Source organism: Canis lupus, chromosome 12, assembly GCF_003254725.2.
Source record: "Canis lupus dingo isolate Sandy chromosome 12, ASM325472v2, whole genome shotgun sequence".
In the NCBI taxonomy this organism is placed as follows: domain Eukaryota; kingdom Metazoa; phylum Chordata; class Mammalia; order Carnivora; family Canidae; genus Canis; species Canis lupus.
In genome coordinates this window covers 56,420,795-56,442,549 of record NC_064254.1, presented here as the reverse complement: position 1 = coordinate 56,442,549, position 21,755 = coordinate 56,420,795, and the positions used below count along the sequence as shown (strand labels likewise).

At 34.2% G+C, this 21,755-nt stretch overlaps 1 protein-coding gene across 1 annotated transcript in view; it reads right to left on the bottom strand.

Moving 5' to 3' along the window:
* Nucleotides 1-10,326: 10,326 nt before the first annotated feature.
* Nucleotides 10,327-21,755, bottom strand: part of LOC112658411 (uncharacterized) — a 499,297-nt gene continuing 487,868 nt past the window's right edge. Inside the window, exon 8 of the mRNA XM_049092289.1 lies at nucleotides 10,327-13,617. Coding sequence (XP_048948246.1) covers nucleotides 13,510-13,617 — 108 coding nt within the window. The 3' untranslated portion in view covers nucleotides 10,327-13,509. The remainder of the gene's footprint in view (nucleotides 13,618-21,755) is intronic.

Sequence of the window (21,755 nt, the reverse complement as noted above, 5' to 3'; positions counted from 1 at the left end):
AAAATCAATTACCTCCACAGGGTTTCCTGAAAGTTATTTGATGGTCCACAATAATAGTTTGCCTTTAGGAAAAAACTCTTAACCATAGTGTTTCATTTAATCAGCAAAATGTAGCAGGCATCATTATTTCTCATGTTTTTTAGATAAGGAAAGAGAAACTAGCAGACTAAGTAACTTGCCTAAACTCAAACAGCTCATGCATGAGATATGGGAGATCTAGAACCCTAATCCATTCACTTGACATATATTACTGAATCCCTATCATATGTCAGGCTCTGGGATCAAGCAGTGAATAAAACATGCATATCACCTGCCCACACAGAATCTATATTCCAAAAAAAAGTGTTGTTAGAAAATCAATAAATATGTACACATAGAGTGTCATAAGTATTACTGAGGAAAAATAAGCTAGGTAGCCATTAGGGTTTATAAGTTGGAGATGAAGAAAGTACAAATTGCAACACAAAATAAGGAAGTCAGGCAGTCCTCACTGAGAAGACAGCACTTGATCAAGGTCTAAAACACATGAGTGAGCAAGTCTTGTGGGAATATCAAGAGAGAAACGTCACGTAGAAGAAAAATCCTGGTGTAGAAGCTGCCTAGTATGTTTGAGAACCACAGTAGAAGCATTATAGCATGGTGCTGACTTAATTTATGCTAATCCATCATTCCCATTTTCAGGTGCCTTTGTTATAAAATTCTATTTGGCAGATCTACGTGGAAAGTCAAATGTAGTTTACAGTATGAAAGCTATGAAATCCACAATCATAATTTTATCACTAAATATATCTATTAAATTAATACTTCTTATGTCATAATATAAATTTATCTTTCACTTTTTAATGGTGCTACAAATTAACTGAAGTGACTGGCAACTAAATACACAAAGCACTGATTCCACTTCTTAGCCAACCCAAAGTGTGATTGTGGTTTTTATAAATCCTTCTAATTTTAGGAAATAATTTAGGCTTGGCAGTGCTTTGTTTAAGATGTATTAAGACTTTTAGAAAACTACAGCTTAAAAAGCCCTTAGGAGAAATTACTTTTTATAATGCAAAGTGATTTGAACAAAAATTTGTATGTTAAAACTACAATATCTGACCATATCTCCATTACCAGAGCTACTTATTTTATAGGCAGGTTTTTAAAACACATTAATAAATATTAATGGTGTCCGTGAAAGATGACCATTCATATAATCTTCCAAGCCTTATTATATGCTGATCATTTATCTAAAAATCTGTATCCATATAATGCTGCTTAAAATTTAAAATGGTGATGGTAGAGAGTCTAGTCTTATCGCCTGGAGTTAAGTTTAGTCTAGGTAATACATTTTACCAATAAAATCTGTGGTTATTATATATGAGACATACCAATTACCAAGGAAATTCTGCACCTATAATATGGTACTTACTGCCATCTAAGTCATATAAATATAACAAATAAATGTCAGGTTGATAGCAGTTTAGGGCACATTTCTCATACATTTTATTTTGCTACTATTTCCTTTCAATCACTCCTAAGAAAATAAGAATGTGTAAGGTGTCCATTCTCTATTCCTTCCTTTTCAATTCAGCCAGATGTCCGAGCACCACATGTGGAGGAAAAGGGATTGCAATGACAAAAAGTCAACTAACTCCATATGCAGAAGTATTCAAAAGGAACTTCTTAAATTGGGATTTAAGAAAATCTGAACTTTATGAAACTACACGTTAAGTTTTTCTATATTTTCCAATAAAAACTATGAAGGGGCTGCTTTAAGTGGAGTAACAATAAAGAGGAAAAAGAAACTTTTAAAAATCCTATTGGTCCTGCAGCCTCCTGCCAGAGTCCCACACAATAGCAAATACTTAGGATGAGAATGGCTCCAGTGGAGCAACACTAATATATTTGACACAGCTTCCACCCCGTCATTATGCAGAGGAGTCTGCGCTTATCCTTTTGTAAATTGGAGACTCTTTTAACCAGGAATCCCAGGATGAAACGGAACCATTTTCCTCACGGCAAAACAAATCCTTCTCCAGTGAATTTTGTTATTGTTTATTGTTACACTGTTTTATCAGCACTAAATTGTATGAACGCTTCAATTAGTTCTTGATGAATGATCCCATAAAAAGCATGTAGTTTCATTTCCCCTGCCACCAGATATTTCACTGAGTGTTATTAAACGAAATATAATTGGGATAAGATTCAGGAAACTTAGAGAGCTGTAGTGCTCTCAGTTCAGCCTAAAATGGTTAGTCATCAGGATAGCTGAATCACATTCGAAGCACTGTACATATAAATTCCCATCGCTTGATCCTGGGGAGAACGTAGAGGCACTAGATAGAGTGTGATGCGCCAGCTCGGCCCTTTTGTAAAGATAAAGGCCTATGGTGAGGTGCTGAGTTCAGTGCTAGGTCAAAGAGTTGTTATAGCCATGGAGGAGCAAAAAGCATCTGTATCAATCACACTTCTGCACAATAGAATATATCCATGTTATATGTTACATAGCAACCATTACATTGTTCCAGAAATAGGTGGAGGCTATCAGTTTTCTTCTTTCTTCTTACTATAGGAACCCTAATTTTTAGGTAGGCAGGTTGACAAAGAATAAAAGTCTGACTTCTCTGCCTTGCTTATATGTGACCATGCTGCAGCCAACAAAATGTAGATTTGGGATATGAGACTTCTGAGAAATCTGTTTAAAGGGAGCTGGTTCACCTGGGTCAGACTCTTTAAAGAACTTTTCTACTTTTCTTTCTTCTTCTGGCCTTCACTGCAGAAGCAGAAATTTGGCCTCCAGCACCTATACTGAATCAAGATATGACCTTAAGATGAAAGTCATGTGGTATGATATTAGTGCATAAAAACAGAAGCCTGAGTGCCTGAAGACACTTGAACTGCTATCCCAGGTCTTTGTTTATATATGATACTTTATTCTTTTGATTACAAAACTAGTATAGACAATCAGACCAGCTATAACTGAGACAACTATGGCTCCTTAATATATACATTTTTTCTTAATATATTTTTAAATAACGGAAATCATTACCTTGTGTTGGTCACTCTGTGGAGCATTTTAATGCACTGCCACATTTCATCTTTAAAACATACCTACCTATAAGGTAGGTACTAATATTATCTCTTTTAAAGAATAGAAAACTGAATCATGAGACCATTCAGCACATAGTCTGATTGGTGGTGAGGGGCTGGGGAGAGAAGAGGGATCAAAATTCATGATTTAAATGTTTCTTTCTTTAACACTACAGATAATAAGTTTATACTTATATCATGGGTTAGAGATCATTCTGAGTGCTTGGAACACATAAATGAACAAAACAGACCTGTGCCCTCAGGGAGCAAATATTCTAGGATTGTCTCAAGGTTCTTAATTATAATCTTGAACAACGTCTTACAGGGTGGTCTGTGAATGCCTCAGTAACTCAAGATACGTTCAGTGGATACACATGGTCAAAATTTATCATAATAATACTAAGATATTACTTGATTTTTTTTACTGTGTTCATAACTGCACTAATGGTACAAAAAGTAAAGGTGGATAAAGCTGCTGGCAGTTTGGACCAAACTACTAGACATCGTGCTATTTCTCACCACCACAAATCCACATTTAATAAATAGTTCAAAGTTAATTAAATGAAGAGCTTCCCTTAAGAATGTTCTCAGTAAAGCTGTAAAAATTTATAATTTTATTAAATCTTGAAACTTGAAGACGCATCGTTTCAATAACCGGTGTGACAAAGTGGAAAGTATACAAATGCACTTCTATATTCTGAAGTTCGATGGTTCTCTGGAGGAGAAGCACTTGCACAATTGAATCACAAGCTAAACTAGCCAGTCTTTGAAAGGAATATCATTTTACTTGAAACAATTAATGACAAACTATTGTTATTCAGACATGGATATTGGGAGATATTTTATCAAAAATGACTGAAGTAAACCTACCAGAGGAAGCAACCAATATGCTGCCAGTGTTAAAATTTGAGCTTCACAATACCTAAGATTTTTCTGATGAAATTGGTGGTGATATTGACCGCATATTTTCTAGAACCCAACAGAGGCATCCATTTAGCAATTGAGTTTAATATAGTGTTAGTTACTCTTCAAATATCTCCTTAAAATTAAGATGATATCCATTATCGAAATTCAGTTTTCATATATTCAATATAAGGATGGTAAGATTTACTTCTTAGGATTGTTGTATTTAAAAGAGACAACAAGTGTGAAGTCACTGAAAACACCTGGAACATTATAGACGCTTAAATATTTGGGTTTTCTTTTGATATTTTCACTTTCTTGGCCCCAGGAGTTCCTTTGATAATAAACTAGCTCTCATCCACTATGGTGGCCATGAAAATATGCCTCTCAGATCTTTTACAACTGCAACTAAGTACAACTGACCTTGGGCATAGTTCTCCTCCCAGGCACAGTGTTTGTACCAAAGCCCTGCTTCCCACAGGCTGTTCCCCTTCAAGGACTGACGTGGCAAGAAAGCTAAAGGCAGCCCTGCTCCTGGGAAAGGGCAATTCTCAAGATTCTGGTAAAAAAAAGTGTTCAGAGCTCAGAAAATCAGTTTGCTCAAAGAGCTAAAGCACTGAGAATGTTTTAAGTGAATTTGTTACTAGGTAAAAAGCTGTCTTGGGATATGGAACTACAAATATTTGCAAGGTGGCTTCAGTTGATTATGAATAAGACACAGAGAGTAGTAGGCAGAAAAATGTATCAGTTAACCCCAAAACTCTGTAACCACAAATTTCAATCCAGAAATTCAAATCCCACTCAATTTTGTGCAAAGTGACTTCTAACTATATGTACATTTTAATTGATAATATAAACCTGTATCATATATTATACTGAGTTCTATTCTATCATATATTCAAGTCTTAGAGATGTGCGTGTGCACACACACACATCATGTTTTAGTCATATTTCAAATGTAGAATGAAATAATCACCTTGGGAAAACAAATAATTGAAGGAGAGAAAAGAGGATTAACCTAACCCATGACCTATTCCTGATCCCCATAATCTTAAATTTAATATATTCTGAACCAGCTTTCCATATATTTTTATAAATAGAATAGTATAAATAGGATTCAATTTATATTTTTATTACAAACAATACTTAAGACTATATAGATAATAATAAAAAGTAAATATAGAAATAATAATAAAACAGTAAATAATAAAAAGTAAAAATTATTGTAAACATTTTCTGTTCTTTGCTCTAATATCTGTACATTTCAGTAACTTTTCTTAGAAATTCAATATATTGGTAATTATAATTCTAGTTTATGTCCAAATTTGAAATTTAGGCAAAATATAGATTACTTGGCTACATGCAAATTTCTGGGATAGACAAATGACAATGATGATAACTATGGTGATGATGGCTCAGCGCTCATCACTTTTCACACTTTTCCCCAAGATTAACTCTGTCTCACAACATTTCAACCAGGTGGATGAAGCAGAAAAACCTTTTTGCCTAAAGAGAAAGGTGCAAAAGTCTAGATGATTTGTCATCAAATTGCTTGTTCTCCTGACTTAAAGGCTTCTCAAGATCAGAAATAACATGAAGTGAAGCAAAACTGCACTATATGGTTCAAATCCATTGGGTTCTGCTTACCATTCATAAATTATTTTCCTCAGATTCTTTTTTTAAGATTTTATTCATTAATTTATGAGAGATACACAGAGAGAGCCAGAAACACAGGCAGAGGGAGAAGCAGGCTCCCCTGATCCCTGATACAAGACTCAATACCAGGACCCAAGGATCACAACCTGAGCCAAAGGCAGATGCTCAACCACTGAGCCACCCAGGTGCCCCTCTCAGATTCTTATATTAGAATTAAAGGAATACTAATCTCTTTTTCCTGATAACTAGATTTTACAGTATTTTACTTATCAGTTAAAATAGTTCAAATCAGACAGAACTTTTCAAAGGCAGATCACATGTAAGGATATCAGTCCTTCACAACTTGATCCAGTCTCCATCAAAATCCCAACAAGTTATTTTGTGTATATCAAGTAACTGACTTTAAATCGTATTCAGAAAAGTAAAACACTGAGAATATCCAATATAATATTAAAGAAGAACAAAATTGGAAAAGGACAATACCTGACTTCAAGATTTAAATAAAGCTACAGTAATCAAGACAATGTGGTATTGGTAAAAGGATAGACAAATAGATCAATGGAATAGAATAGAAAGCCCAGAAACAGATCCAGATATATATAGTTAACTAAACTTTGACAAAGAAACAAAGATAATTCAATGCAGCAAAGACAATCTTTTTAGTAAATGGTGCTGGAATAACTGAGCATTTATATGCAAAAAAAAAATGAATCTAGACATACACCTTATGCTCTTCAAAAAAATTAACTCAAAATGGATCATGAACCTAAGTAAAAGGTAAAACTATAAAATTTCTAGAAAATAACAGAAGAAAATCTAGATGACCTTGTGTATGGTGGTGACTTTTTACATATAACATTAATGGCACTATCCATGGAAGAAATTGATAAACTGAAGGTTATTAAAATTAAAAACTTCTGCTCTGCAGAAGATACTGTCAAAACAATGAAAAAAAGCCACAAATTGGGAGAAAATATTTCCAAAAGATACTTCTGATAAAGCACTCTTTAAAAAAAAATATATACATAGAAATCTTTAAAGTCAAAAATAAGAAAACAAACAACTCAATTAAAAATGGGCCAAATTTCTGAATAGACATCCCACAAAGAAGATCATACAGATGCCAATAAGCATATGTTCCACATCATATACCCTCATGGAAATGCAAAGTAAAATAAGGTACTACTCACCTATTCAAATACTCAAATGCCAGAACACTGACAACACCAAATGCTGGCAAGGATGTGGAGCAATAGGAACTCTGAGTTTCTGCTGGTGGGAGTACAAAATGATAGAGCCATCTTGGAAGTTAGCTTGGCAATGTCTGACAAAAATAAATGTACTCTCACCATACTATCCAGCAACAGTAGTCCTTGGTATTCACCCAAAGAAACAGAAAGCTTACGTCCTGCCTACGTAATTATAGCAGCATTATTCATAAGTGCCAAAACTTGTAAGCAACTAAGCTGCCCTTCAGGAGTAGAATGGAAAAACCTTGGCACATTCAGATAATGAAATATTATTCAGTGTGAAAAAGAAATGAGCTATAAAGCCATGAAAAGACATAGAGGAAACTTAAATGCATATCACTATTTGAAAGAAGGCAATTTGTTTGTACACCTGAAACTAATATAAGACTCTATGTTACCTATCCTGGAATTAAAATTTCAAAAAGACTTTAAAAAGCGTATGCTGGTCTTATTATTTCATGAGTTGACAAACAATTCTCTATTCTTCTTATCCATATTATTATGATTTCATAAACAATGAATTGGTTCCTCTTAATAAACATTTACTATTCTAAAAAAGAAGCCATTTGAAAAAGAAATATATAATACGATTCTAACTATATGATATTCTGGAAAATGCAACACTATAGAGACAGTAAGATGATCTTGTTACTAGGGGTTAGAGGGAAAGAGGAATGGATAGGCAAAGCACAGAGGATTTTTAGGGCCGTGTTGATTGGGTATGATACTACAAAGGTTGATATATATATCATTCACATTTGTCCAAACCCATAAAATGCCAAACATCAAGAGTGAACCCTAATGTAAACTATGGACTTTGAGTGATAATAATGTATCAATGTAGGTTCATCAATTATAACACAAGTTCCACTCTGTGGGGGATGTTGATAGTTGGGGAAACTGCATGTGTGGGGGCAGGGAACATATGCAATCTCTGTATTTTCTCAGTTATGCTGTAAACCTAAAACTACTCTAAAAACGAAGGTCTATTTTCAAAAGAGTAGATTGTATACGATCTGCATAACATTTTTAAATTATAATCTGAGACTTGGGTACTGGAAGCAGTATTTTGTAGAGCTTTGGGAGTTTTCCTTCAGAGCCATCATAATGCTTTTGGGCTTCTACTTTAAAAGGCTTCGTTTTGCTAAGGGGTGGCATGTTTTCCACTTTGAAGATTCTGACATGTTTTAATGGTCCTGTCTTTGAAGAAATGAATATCTGCGGGATTCCCTGGTGAGGAAGTTTTCTATTCAGGGAGAAAGAAAGTCCTCTGTTGAAATTATTTACCAGATTATGGTTTTAACCCCGGAGACAGTCTAATCCCTGACAGGGTTATCATCTTTTTGAAAATATTAATATGTTTGGAATAGGTTCTACTTCTGAAGAAATTCTTATTGCTTGGAGGAGGCTATCTTTAAAATTTTAGCAAGTTGTTTTCAAGGATGTTCTGAAGCGTAAGATGACTTCTCTGGGAGAACATTAAAGTAAGAGGTAATTTCTTCTATTGACATTTCCTTACAGAATTTTATGAAAATCAGAATGGAAATAGTATCTTATGAAGTGTGTAAGTCAATGTTCTCATTTGTTACATTAAGTGTTAATTGAAATCCATGTAATTTAAAAATATGTATACACTTTTATTGGTCATCTTTGGCAGTTTAAATATATAAAAGAATCCACAAAAATAATGATTAAATATTAAGTCTGATCTTGGTCTACTAATGAAGGAAAAATCATGCTCTTTATCAGTTATCCATCTTTATTCCATTTTTAAGACACCAAACATTTCTGAAGACAACACAATTATTCCCCATTTGGAGAATTCACATGAGCAAACTGAAGGAAGATGAAAGGAATAAAGGAGGTATAATTATAAATATTTTAATGTTTTTCATAGAGACAAAAAATGAAATAAAAAAAGAAAGGGTGGTAGTAAAGAAATTTTAGGTAATTACAAGAATATTATCTCATTTACTTCCCTGTATGATGTGAAACACAATGAAGAAAGAGCCACAAAATAGTGAGAAAAAAGAATAATGAACTTCAGATGAATCTAATTTTACCAAAAACAGTCAACAGGAACACAATGGTTATTTCAGTAAAGTTTTATTTAAATGTTTTCTTTATTTTCCTGATTTACCATTTGTTCTATTCAAGGAACTATCTAATTTGAAAATATTTTTCTTGCAACTTGAAAATCTCAGGAAGACATATTCTAGGTGTAATTATATAAAAACAGTCTGAAATTACAATAAATCCAGAGTAAAATTTGATGTTTTTCTATAGCTTTGCCTAGCAGTAAAAGCATTTAATCTATAGTTTGGCCCCAGTATTTTGCAGTTTTATGTCCTCTGATCACTTTACACAGTCTCCAGCTAAACTGCAGCCCTCATTTTCCTGAACACACCTCCATATATTCCTGCTAATTTTGTCTCTCTCTCCTAGAATATCAAGTCAACTTTTATACTAGTTTTAAGGATTATTTTAGTCTGTTCAGGCTGCTATAGCCAAATGCCAGAAACTGAGTAGATTATAAACAACAGAACTTTATAATTTATAGTCTGGAGGCTGGGAAGTCTAAGATCAAGGTATTAAGAAATGAGATCCCACTTCCTGGTTCATAGGCAATGTCTTTCCTCTGTGACCTCACTTTGAAGGAAAAAAACTAGCTTTTGGGGATCTTTTTTATAAGGCTATTAATCCCATTCATGAAGGCTCTACTGTCAAGACCTGAGCTCTTCCCAAAAGACCAACCTCCAAATACCACTGGGCATTAAGTTTCAATATATCACCTTTAGGGGGACAAAAACATTCAGTTTATAGCAAGGATCAAGCCAAGTTCTGCTTTTTCCTTGGATCCATGGATGGCATCAGAGCCCCTTGAACCTCAGAATTACCACAATATGTGTTCTCAGAATTACCACAATATGTATGTTTTTGTATATCCCTGGGTCAAGGTCCATTGTTGAATAAATTATAGGAAGACATAGGGACAAGCTCAGTTCTATGTATAACTGTATTTTGAGTTTAATATTTTTTTAGTTTAATATTTTAAAGTTTAGAATCTCTACTATTGTAAAAAGTGAGATTTATTAATGCCTTCATCTTTTTACTGGTTCAAGAGGACCAAATCCAGCCAAATTTAATAAAGTATTGTTTGACTATTCTTTAAAGTTGAATTTTTCCTTGAAAAAGATGTTTATAATATTGTTACTTAATTCTATACCAGATAGCCAATCTAGTTATTGCTAGAGATTATAATGAGAAATAAAATTTTCACTGTATATTCATTACTTTACTTGCTGTTTTTTTATATAAATTTATTTTTTATTGGTGTTCAATTTGCCAACATGTAGAATAACACCCAGTGCTCATCCCGTCAAGTGTCCACCTCAGTGCCCATCACCCAGTCACCCCCACCCCCCGCCCACCTCCCCTTTCACCACCCCTAGTTAGTTTCCCAGAGTTAGGAGTCTTTCATGTTCTGTCTCCTTTTCTGATATTTCCCACTCATTACTTGCTGTTTTAAAAACTTGGTACCCAGGGATGCCTGGGTGGCTCAGCGGTTGAGTATCTGCCTTTGACTCAGGGCGTGTTCCCAGGGTCTAGGATTGAGTCCCACATCAGGCTCCTGAAGGAAGCCTGCTTCTTCCTCTCTCTATGTCTCTGCCTCTCTTTCTCTGTCTCCCATGCATAGATAAATAAAATTTTAAAAAAGAAAGCTTGGTACATATACAGATAAATCCACTTTTGTTACCTGCTATTTAACTGAATGTGACTCTGTTAACACAGGTTTGCATATATAAGTGTATGTGGATTTAAGTTCCTCCAACATTCCTTCATTTGAATCAATGCACAGTTTGTTCATATAGCAAACAATGACTTCATATGGGAAGAAAAAAAAGAAATGCAAACTACAAATGCAAATCTGGGCACTCAAATTTCATGGTAGAACTTGATATTCTATCAGATAACTTAAAATATGATTAATTACTATTTTAAAGCTATCATTTGAATGAAAACACAAAATTAAATGAAATTCTGATGGAGCACTTCTGTCTGTGGTAGAATAAGTACTTTATGTATAGTATATATGCAGTAAATAGTTGATGACTAATTGATCAATATTGATATGTATACCACATTAGAATAAGGTTATATAAATAGTTATAAAATAATTAGTTTCATTATTCTGTCCTTTTAAGGGACTTAAAAATAGTAATAAAGATAGAATTAAAACTAGTGAAAAATATGAAAGTAGTTAAATAGACATATGAAAATTATATCTACATTCTCAAATTATCTTAAGTATGGAATTCTTTTTCAGAAAGTTGTTAAGAAAAAGGGGAAAAAAATGTGACTTCTTCTAGACCCTTTGTCAATCAGCACCATCACCTGTCCATAGTATTACTCCCCTGCTCTTTCAGACTTTATTTTCTGATTTTGCCCATTCCTATCTGACTTCTGGCAACTTGACTAAAAACAGCTCTTGCTAAGTTCAGCAATGATCTTCAGCCAACAGATGTGATGAACAGTTGCAGTGCTAATTTTAACAGCATTTGATGCTATTTACTACCCTCTCCTTTAAAATTTTCTTCTGGGTTCTTTCTATAGTTTGGCTATTTTGCTATAAACATTAGGGTGCAAGACCCCAGATGTCCATTGACAAATGAATGAATAAAAAGATGTGGTGTATATATACACAATGGAATACTATTCAGCCATCAAAAAAAGAAATAATCCCATTTGCAATGATGTGACTGGAACTGGAAGATATTATGCTAAGCAAATAAGTCAATCAAAGAAAGACAATTATCAGATGATATCACCATCTGTGGAATTTAAGAAACAAAACAGGATCATAGGGGAAGAGAGGGAAAAATAAAACAAGACAAAATCAGAGAGAGAGAGACAAACCACAAGATACTCTTGATCACATGAAATAAAATGAGGATGGCTGGGGGGGAATGGGGCAACTGGGTAATGGACATTAGAGAGGACACGAGATGTAATGGGTATTATGTAAGGTTGATGAATCACTGACCTCTACCTCTAAAACCAATCATACATTATATGTTAATTAATTGAATTAAATAAATTTTTAAAAATTATTTAATTAGAATATTTCTTCTGCTCTCCTTATTTTCCTGGACATATTTTCTAGATTATTTCTTCTTCGCTGTCCCTTTTCCAATATCATCCCCCTTTACCTGGCTGTCAGTGTTGCAACTCTTCACAACTTGGCCCTTTGCTTCTTTGTTAGTATTTTATATTTTCTTCTGTCTCACACATGCACATGCAGTCAATTAATATTTCACCTACTCATCCCATTCTAGATCAAACATGCCATTGTGGAAGTCAGAAACTTCTAAATCATGAAGAAACTTTCTAGGTTGTAGTCCATATACCAAAACCGTCTTCGAATTCTATCATTTTATGTCCTATCTCTTGCCCATTATCTTAGTTCACTGTCTTAGTTACACTACTAGCCCACCCATATTTACTCTGGCCTTAAAGCCATCTTTCCCGTTTGTAAATCTCATTCTGTCACTCATTTCTTAGTTAAAGCACTTCAGTGGTTTCTCAATGTTCATAGGATTAAAAACTAACCTGATTTATATGACCTATAAGGCTGGACATATTCAAATTCCTTCCTATCCTTCCAGCTTATTTCACAAAATCCCACTGTCCACTCTTTGCCTGTATACATACTGTCTTTGTTCCAGGATCCTAGATTCAATTATGCCCATATCTTCCCTAGTGCCCTAGGATTCATGGACAAAATTTTCAAGCAGTTTTGTGGGGAAAAAATATGGTTTCTGGAATTGGGAATGTCTAGATTTGAATCCCAGATTATTTGGTACTAGAATTGTGACCTCTGGTTATTACAGAAACTTTCCCAACTTTACTTTCCTCTTCTATGAAATATAGATTGTAATACTTGTTAACAAATGTTCTATGAGAATTAATGTCATACTATATTACATACTTCCCTGACTTGAAGTGGAATTATGTTGATTTATCTTCTAGCTCCCAAGATACATAGACATACCAGGTATTCAATAAGTATCTAATGAATGAAAGTAAAGGAGAGAAAGAGAAAATAGAAGGGAAGGGAAGGGAAGGGAAGGGAAGGGAAGGGAAGGGAAAGGGAAAGGGAAAGGAGAATGTAAATGGATACATTTACAAAAGGAAGGGAAGAGAAAGGAAAAGAAAAGAAAAATTGAAAGAACTTCTATTTTCCAATTCTCTCTTTTCCAATATCCAATTTTTCTGTAAACAACAGATTACTTTGATTTGAATGAATTGTTCATGGAGTAAGAAAAATATAGCTGAGATAAAATAGACAAGAAGAGGATGGAAGAGTGTCAATCTTGTGCAGTTGGGAGAAAGGAAACCTAGATTTGTGAGGGGTGATTCTGGTGGCCTTTGCACCTAAGATAGACTGTAGCATGAAAATTATGAGGGGAGAGAGTACATGTGAAATAATGGAACTGGAAGTGGGTTCAGTGTGGAGGTGAGATGAAAAATGGGGAGGTAAATATAGAAACATTAGAAGGAAACTCGCTAAATGATATTTACAGACTGGCTGTGAGGAATCATGGTGAGTGAATAGATCAAATAACTACTGCATATCATCCGACAAGCATGCATTCCCTTCTTCCATCTTCAGGTTTCTGCTTCTGTTGCACAGGTCACCCAGTTGGAAAGGTAGGGATGATGTTAATGAGAACTGTGGAATGACAAAAGGGATAATTATCTCAGAGGAATGGAAGTGTAGCCATGAATAAAAGCAAGAGAGAAGTCATATGGACAAGGAAAAAGAAAGGGGAAATTAAAAAAACGAAAAACAAAACAGGAAAGTATTAGTGAAATTCTGGGTTAGGGTGGGGTGTGTCCGGTAAATGCCTAAAGGCAGTAGGGTTAGAGGTATTTTACTTCTTACTTCTGGAATAGGGGACCAAATAGGGAAACGTGCCAGTCTGATCTCTGGGAGTTCTTAGCTCTCTCTGATCTGAGTGAATAAGTAATATGAATGGAGGAAAGAAGCAGTAGCTCAACCTCAAGGATTTTAGATGCTGAAGTTCATAGGAAACTAGGAACAAACTTAATGTGAAAAGAACTTGAAAATGGGTAACAGACCTCATAAAATGGAAAGAGCTATAAGTTGCCTTCTTTAAAGCATGTGTGGCAGTTCTGCCTCAAAGAGTTTCTAAAGTCTTTCCTAAATTGAAGGTCTTCTATAAGATCAAACGCTTATGTGAATATGTTTCTTTTCTTTTCTTTCTTTTCTTTTCTTTTCTTTTCGTTAATTCTATCACCTTGTTTATTCTCCTTAGTTCAAATCTGAAGTACTTTGATACTTGCAGTTTTTATAAACAACATGCTTTAAATTCTTTTGAATTTAATTGGCTTTAAATGGAAGATGGTAGGTTAGCTCAGTGCTAATAGTCATATATTTAAATGTTGGTCAAAATGCATACATTGCAAAATATTTAATATTTCCCCAGTGAGAAAAGATGGACCGAAGGAATGTATGCAGTACAACTTATTTAACAATTTTCAATCAAACTGAATTTGCTTTGGCTTTTTTAGGGAATGATTCTTTAAGGAAAATAATGTAAAAAGCAACATGAACGGTCACTGAGGCTATTTTTGTTCTATGTTTCAGACTTAAAATACACCAGGCAAATAGAGTAAGATGCTAAAAAAATATATACTCTACCCTGATTAATGGATGCTATAGATATCTTTCTGCTCTGTCTGCTTGGTTAGCTTTGTTTCAAATGTGATACAGATCTCATGCTGCACAGCAGATCCAGAAATAGTCCATGTTCCTTTAAATTCAGGCAATGCATCATATTCTATTACACTGTGTCACATCAGTCTATGACAGTAAAGCATGAGTTATGTGGATATGGACCAGTAGGTGAACTAGTCCCAACACATGGACGATTTGAAGATCAAGCAAAATATTCTTGTGAAAAAAAATTTTTTAAATGGAATCATAAATAATATAATCAGACACAAAAGACACTGTTTCTTATTTACTTACAAAATCAACATTCCGCATAATCTTTACAAAACTCTGAAAAATGCATCTTAACCACATGCATTTATATGATCTGGCTCTTAGATAGAAGTTTCCTATGTCAAATTTCAGTTTTGTTTTTTTTTTCCCCATATATTAGCTATGGGAAAGATAAATAATGCATCAGAGTTTCTCTTCACATCATCTATGTCTAACAAAACAATAATGGGAGATATTAACATGGAGACCACAGAAAAGGCTTTCAAGGATAAGAAATTATGTTTGTTGTAAAAATCCACACGATTCCAATGGGGTTTTAAGGCGGGATATATGAGAAAGTTAAACTGCTACTCATCACTATTACAATTATTAGTAATTAATATTTATTGTGCCGTGATCTACTAGGTGCTGCCGAGTTTTCAGATGTGCATAGTTTTAAGATATACAGGGTTTCAAACAAGAGAGCATTCAAAACTAATTAAAAACAAATTTGAGAATAACATGACAGAACAATTAAAAGAATAGATAGCAATTTAGAATATCACAAATCTAAAGTTCTCCCATACTGATATATGATTATTTAGAATTAAGCATTTAGAATGTTTCACCAAATTGTATATGGAAAGCATGCATTGAATAGGATTGAGAAGAAGCTGGGGAAGATTTCAGATAAAGAGATAGTAACAGAAACAGGAAAACAAAAAGACAAAACAAAACAAGACTCTAGCAATTTTGGCAAACCATTATTATGATATTTCCTACTTAGTGGATTATTCATGAGATTTTTACAGCAGCCTTCTTTGAGCATCTATGTGTCTCTAATCATGCCCCTAAAACTGCCCTTGTGACTTTGAGGAAGAATGTCAGAGAAAAGCCATAAATTATGCAGCAAAAGAAAAAAATATGAGCTGGAAGGGACACCAAAGCTTTGTAATACATAGTTGGAGTAGGAAATGACCACACTAATTCGTTTAATCATTCTTTCATTCAATAAACATCAATTATCAGCTATGTATTACAGTGTTCATCAGTCATGTGCTGAATCATATTGGAGCCTGAGGCAAAAAGAAAAATATGTGCCCCTCTATACAACTCATCAAAAAATCTTCCTGTATTTTGAACCTAGTGGAAAAAGTCAATAAAATTCTACAATCAAAACCATAATTATATATAAAAACCTCCACACTGCCCTCTCTGTTTGCATGCCATGTTCAACCCTTATAAACTTAACCAGTGCCAGCTGCAGCACTCCCAGACCTCCAGAACTAAGGACCAATTACAAATCACTATGTCAGTCATAAAATAATGCAGGATCATAAAAAGAAGCAGAAATCTATATTTTTAAATTTTTTGATATTTTTTCATTGTGTATTCTTTACATTTTTTTTTAAAACAGTGCATTCAAATATTTATCTTGATTATTGTCTATTTGGTGCTCCTTTCCATTTCGTACCTCACTGGCTTTACTCCACAAAATAGAATAGGGTATCTGAATATGGCAGGGTGTCTGCTCTCAAAGAAGTAAAACTTTAAGATGAATTTGTTTCCAAATCAATACCCTCTAGCCTATATTCCCTCCTCCTTTTCCACAGAAGCATGCATACCACATACACACACAAAAAAAATGTATCTTCAACTTTGCTTAGAGAATGCTACATTTTCTTTCAATGTTTGCTAGAATATTTATTCCCCAAAGTTTTAATCATTTTTTCAAAATTTTCTATTTTTCCACAGCTCCTTTAAGTTTCACCAATAATTTTAATAAAGTCTTGATTTTTCAGTGCTTTGGGCTTTGAGACATTATTTTACTTTTGTTCATAATGCCAGTTATCTTCCGTTGGTCTCTCCAAAGTCACCCTCCACTCTGCTCTCTGCTATGGGAGGCTAACTCCAGATGGACTCCCACCAACAAGCTTCCTTGCCTTCCAACTCAGAGCTGGATTCAGCCAACAGGGAGTACTAGCAACAGACTGGAAGGATGGAGGAGTGTGAGCTCAGGATATTTACTGCTCTTTTCCTCCCCTGCCAGGTCTCCTCTGTTGGCTATGTTCCTCCACCACTACTTCCAAAGTAATCTTTCTTTTGGATTTTGGTAATTGCTCCCTCTTCTCCCTTTGGGACGAAAGTGATAACAACTGTGTTTTGTTCTGTTTTGTTTTGTTTTTACCAACTCCACTTTTTGGGTTTCCCCTTCAGCTCATCCACATCTTTGTAAATGGTCCCTTTAAAAATAACAATTTTCAATTTATCTATTTCTAGTAGGGACCTTGATTGATACTCCCATTTATCTTGGTGTAGTGATTATTTTGTTTCTCAACATCACTGGGTCACTAATTACTATTTATTTTGATATTCATTTTTACCTCTGTTTTAATTATTTTCTATGTCCTTTTGTTGTTTTTTAACTCTTATGAAATTTGTTAAAATATTAAGATTTATTATTAAATCTTCAAATAATTTGATACATTACTCTGATGCTTTAAACATACTATTCAGAACATGAGTTAACGTTATTTGATAAGGAAGTCTCATTATTATAAGTACAATATACTGTAAAGTAATGCTTTTAAGACTTTTAAAACATTGCACTGGCTCCTGTAGTAAACAATCATAGATCTCATGCAGTCCTACTTCTCTACTTACTTTTGCAATTCAATTTCTCTTTCCCTTCTGCCATTTTACTCAAAATATATTTACAGTAGATCAACAGGAGACACAAAGGTAGGCACAACCAATAATGTACAGGACTTTGTAGTGTCATCTATGTGCCCCTAAGAGGCCTCTTTTTTCTATCTCATTTGATATTTGAATCTTCAATCACCTTGGAAACTAAACATAATAACCAGTACTGAAAGGTCTGGGGACCACTTTAGAGTAGCATGTATGGACTTCTAGTAACTTGACCTAGTGATCATTGCAACTGTTTTATAACTTTGGAAAGCCCATCCCTGGATTTACAACTATCTTTCAGAAAGTTGAAAAATAAGAAATCAGCTACTGGAATGAGTAAAGATTCATAAGCATGGATCCCATGAATAGCTTATAAATGAAATTGATCTTTTATGTCATTTCTAATAAGTATGGAGAACCAAATTTTCAGAGTGTCTAGTAAACTTAAAAATTTTTTCAATGAGGCATTTATTAATAATTGTAACCAAGCATAATATCTTTCAATCTGATAGTTCATGGGAATTATTATCTGTATTATATAGCTAAACAGCGATTTATCAATTGATATGATATTTTAAATTATTTTCTATTGGCTTTTAAGTAAACTTATTCTTTCCATAAACTTTATTTTTTTAAAGATTTTATTTATTCATGAGAGACAAAAATAGAGGCAGAGACATAGGCAGAGGGAGAAGCAGGCTCCCTATGGGGAGCCTGATTCAGGATTCGATCCCAGGACCCCAAGATCATGACCTGAGCCAAAGGCAGATGTTCAACCACTGAACCACCCTGGTGCCCCTTTGCATAAGCTTTATTATATTTATGGCTAAAGATCCTTGGATAGCCAAATTTATTCTGCATAGCCAACAGTAGATAGTATGATATTAGAAACATGGAAATGTTGACAATTTATTGAACAAAATATTCTGATGCAACATATTATTTTAAGCAAAAGGGTATAAAATAGGCATACTTTTATCCAATAATGGAATTAGACCTTCACATTTAAATGTATAGATTTCTTTAATATCCAAATCACAGGAGATGATCATAGATATTTTGGCCAATGGATTATACTTCAATGAAATCCCTATACTCACTGAATGCATAATGGGAACCTGGCCTAGAGAACCACAATGGAAGGCTTAAAAGCAAAATCTTCTTGGCTTGATTACCAGATCTGCCACTTACTAGTAGATAAATTAATTAACCTCTCTGTGCCTCTGTTTCCCCAATCATTGGGATATTTATAGCAATGTATATCCTATAAGATTCTTGCGAAAATTAGGTAAGTGAGTACATATAAATAGTGTCTATATAGGCAAGTTCCCAAAAATCTTTAGCTGCTCTTGCTACATGTATTACCTCATTTACCATTTTTTTTTTTGGACAAGAACACCAAAATACAAATATATATCATTTATCTCTCCACAAGTCCCTAAAATTAAAGCCTACATTTGATCACTGTAATGAGTCACTGTGACCAAATCTCAGATATTTAAATAACAGATCTATTTTATATTTTTATATTATTCAAAGTTCTAAACAGAGGAACTTGTCAAAATAAATAAAACATGGTTTATCCATTAAATCTGACCATAGCCTAACATTGGTTGAATTTGAAGGTAAGGTGGGGAAAAAAAAATGAAAAAAGATTTTAAAAGATAATAAGAAGATAGGAAAGGTTTACCAGATAGGATTAAAGCTAAAAAAAGAAAGAAGAAGAAGAAGAAGAAGAAGAAGAAGAAGAAGAAGAAGAAGAAGAAGAAGAAGAAGAAGAAGAGGAAGAAGAAGAAGAAGAAGAAGAAGAAGAAGAAGAAGAAGAAGAAGAAGAAGAAGAAGAAGAAGAAGAAGAAGAAGAAGAAGAAGAAGAAGAAGAAGAAGAAGAAGAAGAAGAAGAAGAAGAGATAACTTGGCTTTTTTATATATTTCCTAGTTCTCTCTCTAATCTCACTTCTGTCTTTCCCACTATTTTGACTGTGAATTCTCATGTGATATTTACTAAATCACTTTCCACCCCTATTTTCCAGTATACTTTAATTCTGGTCTCATACATTTTATTGGTTTGCATTATAATCTTAATGACATTGCAAAATGTGTATGGTTTAACGTACAATAAAAAAAAATTAACCCCTTCAAAACCGCTTCTTTTCTATGTTGATCATCACTCTTATCAGCAACAATTGCACATCCATGCATGTTGGGTGAGCATCTGTCTCCTGGTTTGCTTCCTTGTCAAATTTACAGATTATTCTGCATAACTTTTCACCCTGAATCTGCACTCTACATGACATAGGTAAAAAAGCACACAGCCAAGTGCAACGTTCTTTCTTTTTAGAGTGAACATGCAGTGCAAATTCATGCTGTGAGGATCTGCAAAGCTCCTTGAGCCTACAAACAGGTGTGAAAAATGTTGCGACAATCTGGGAAAGCATATTTTAGACAAACTACTATTGTATTATTTAGGTAACAATGAAATTGTTTACCCACAAAAGAGCAGTATACAACACTAATTTTTTTTAAAATGTGAGGGCATAATTTTGTGAATCTAAATTTAAAAGAGTCCCCATCAGAGAATGCACAGGTAAATAATTAAAAAGTCAAAATCAAAATACCGACAATAAGCACATAATTTATACATAAAAAAGACCTGCTTTCTCCAGTTTGCATCACACAAAGAAATATTTCTTTGCAAAAGCTGAAAAGAGTAGAATCCAGATCCTGAATATTTAATAGAAAATAAAATGATATTTATTTTTAAGTGCATTGCACATTCAATACAACTGCATACTCACAACAAATCTATTGCGTTGCCCTGACATAGTTACTGCAAAGGTTTTTCCTTTGCTGTCCCAAGGGCCCAATTGATTTATCTGCCAGAAGCCTAAAGCCCCAAAATAAGATAGCTTTGAGTTTACAGAGGTCATTTTTCATTGTCTAAATAAAAATTTCTAAACAAAAATCTCTCATCCTGTTAACCGCAGGGTCCTTATCTCCCCAGAGGCTACGGCAACCTGAAAGAAGCCATTTCAATTCTTTCATGAAGAAAGATAAAAGCAAGTTTTCGATTAGAAAGCCCAGCAAAGCCTTCTTATTAAATGGTGGTAACAGTAACTAGTTGAAAAGGCAAAACTGTTCTCGAAGGGGGCGGGGGGAAAGAGAGAAATTATTATGCATGAGAGGAACCTTGAACGGGGCTGCGAAGACAGTCGGAGACAGTGACATTCGAGGAGGCAAAGGGAAGTTTATGAATCCTTGTAACTCCTCACAGTTGTTCCACCCAGGTCCTTAATAAACTGCCTCGTTTTATCAAGCATGTTCTCTTAATTATGTGTGCCTACTTTTATCAACTAACATTAACTACATGTCACAATAATTATGCATTCAGGCCCATCTTCTCTGATCTGTCATCGTTCAAAGTGCTTAGGCAGCGCACACAGAGGTGGGATGTGGCAGGCGGTCCTGGCTTCAGAATAATAGATTTTGTGAGGCTAAGCTAAAAGGAAATTATCAAAAATGACTTCATAGGCTAAGTTTTGATAAAGAAGATAAACACAGACACTAATGGTGATGCCCTGGGAAACAAACCCGAACCATAAAAGCAAAGGAAGATTTTGCTATTTGGAGAAACCTGCTCTAAGGTGAAGGAGAATGAAAAATATGCCTCATATTTTAACTGAATTCTTTCAGTAGGGTGTAGAAGGAGAAATGAAATAATTCAGAGGGTGTTTACACGAAAACATAAACCTGTTTTTCTACCAGCTAAAGTGCCAGGCCATCATTCCTATTATGTCTAAGATATAGAAAAGGCCAGGGAGGGGAGGGAAGATGATACTTAACTCAGTGAGCAAAATTGTTAAAATTTCTTTTCACGTTTCGTCCCCTAAATGTAGATCCTATTAATATTTTTTAGTTTTTATTAATTTTAAAGTCTGATATAAAGAGAGATACCCCCAGACAAAAATAAACACTCAGGCGCAATCTATAAAAAGTCTGGCTTACCCTATCTTCCCACTCATTGCCTTAAGGTAGTACCTGTGAATGAATATAACTTTATTCCTCTCACTTTCAGGTACATATTCTAAAAAGCTTCTGAAGGTGCTCTTTATTATGTACCTCATAAAGAAAATACTTTTCCTCATTCCCCCCAAGAAAATATGAAAATATGA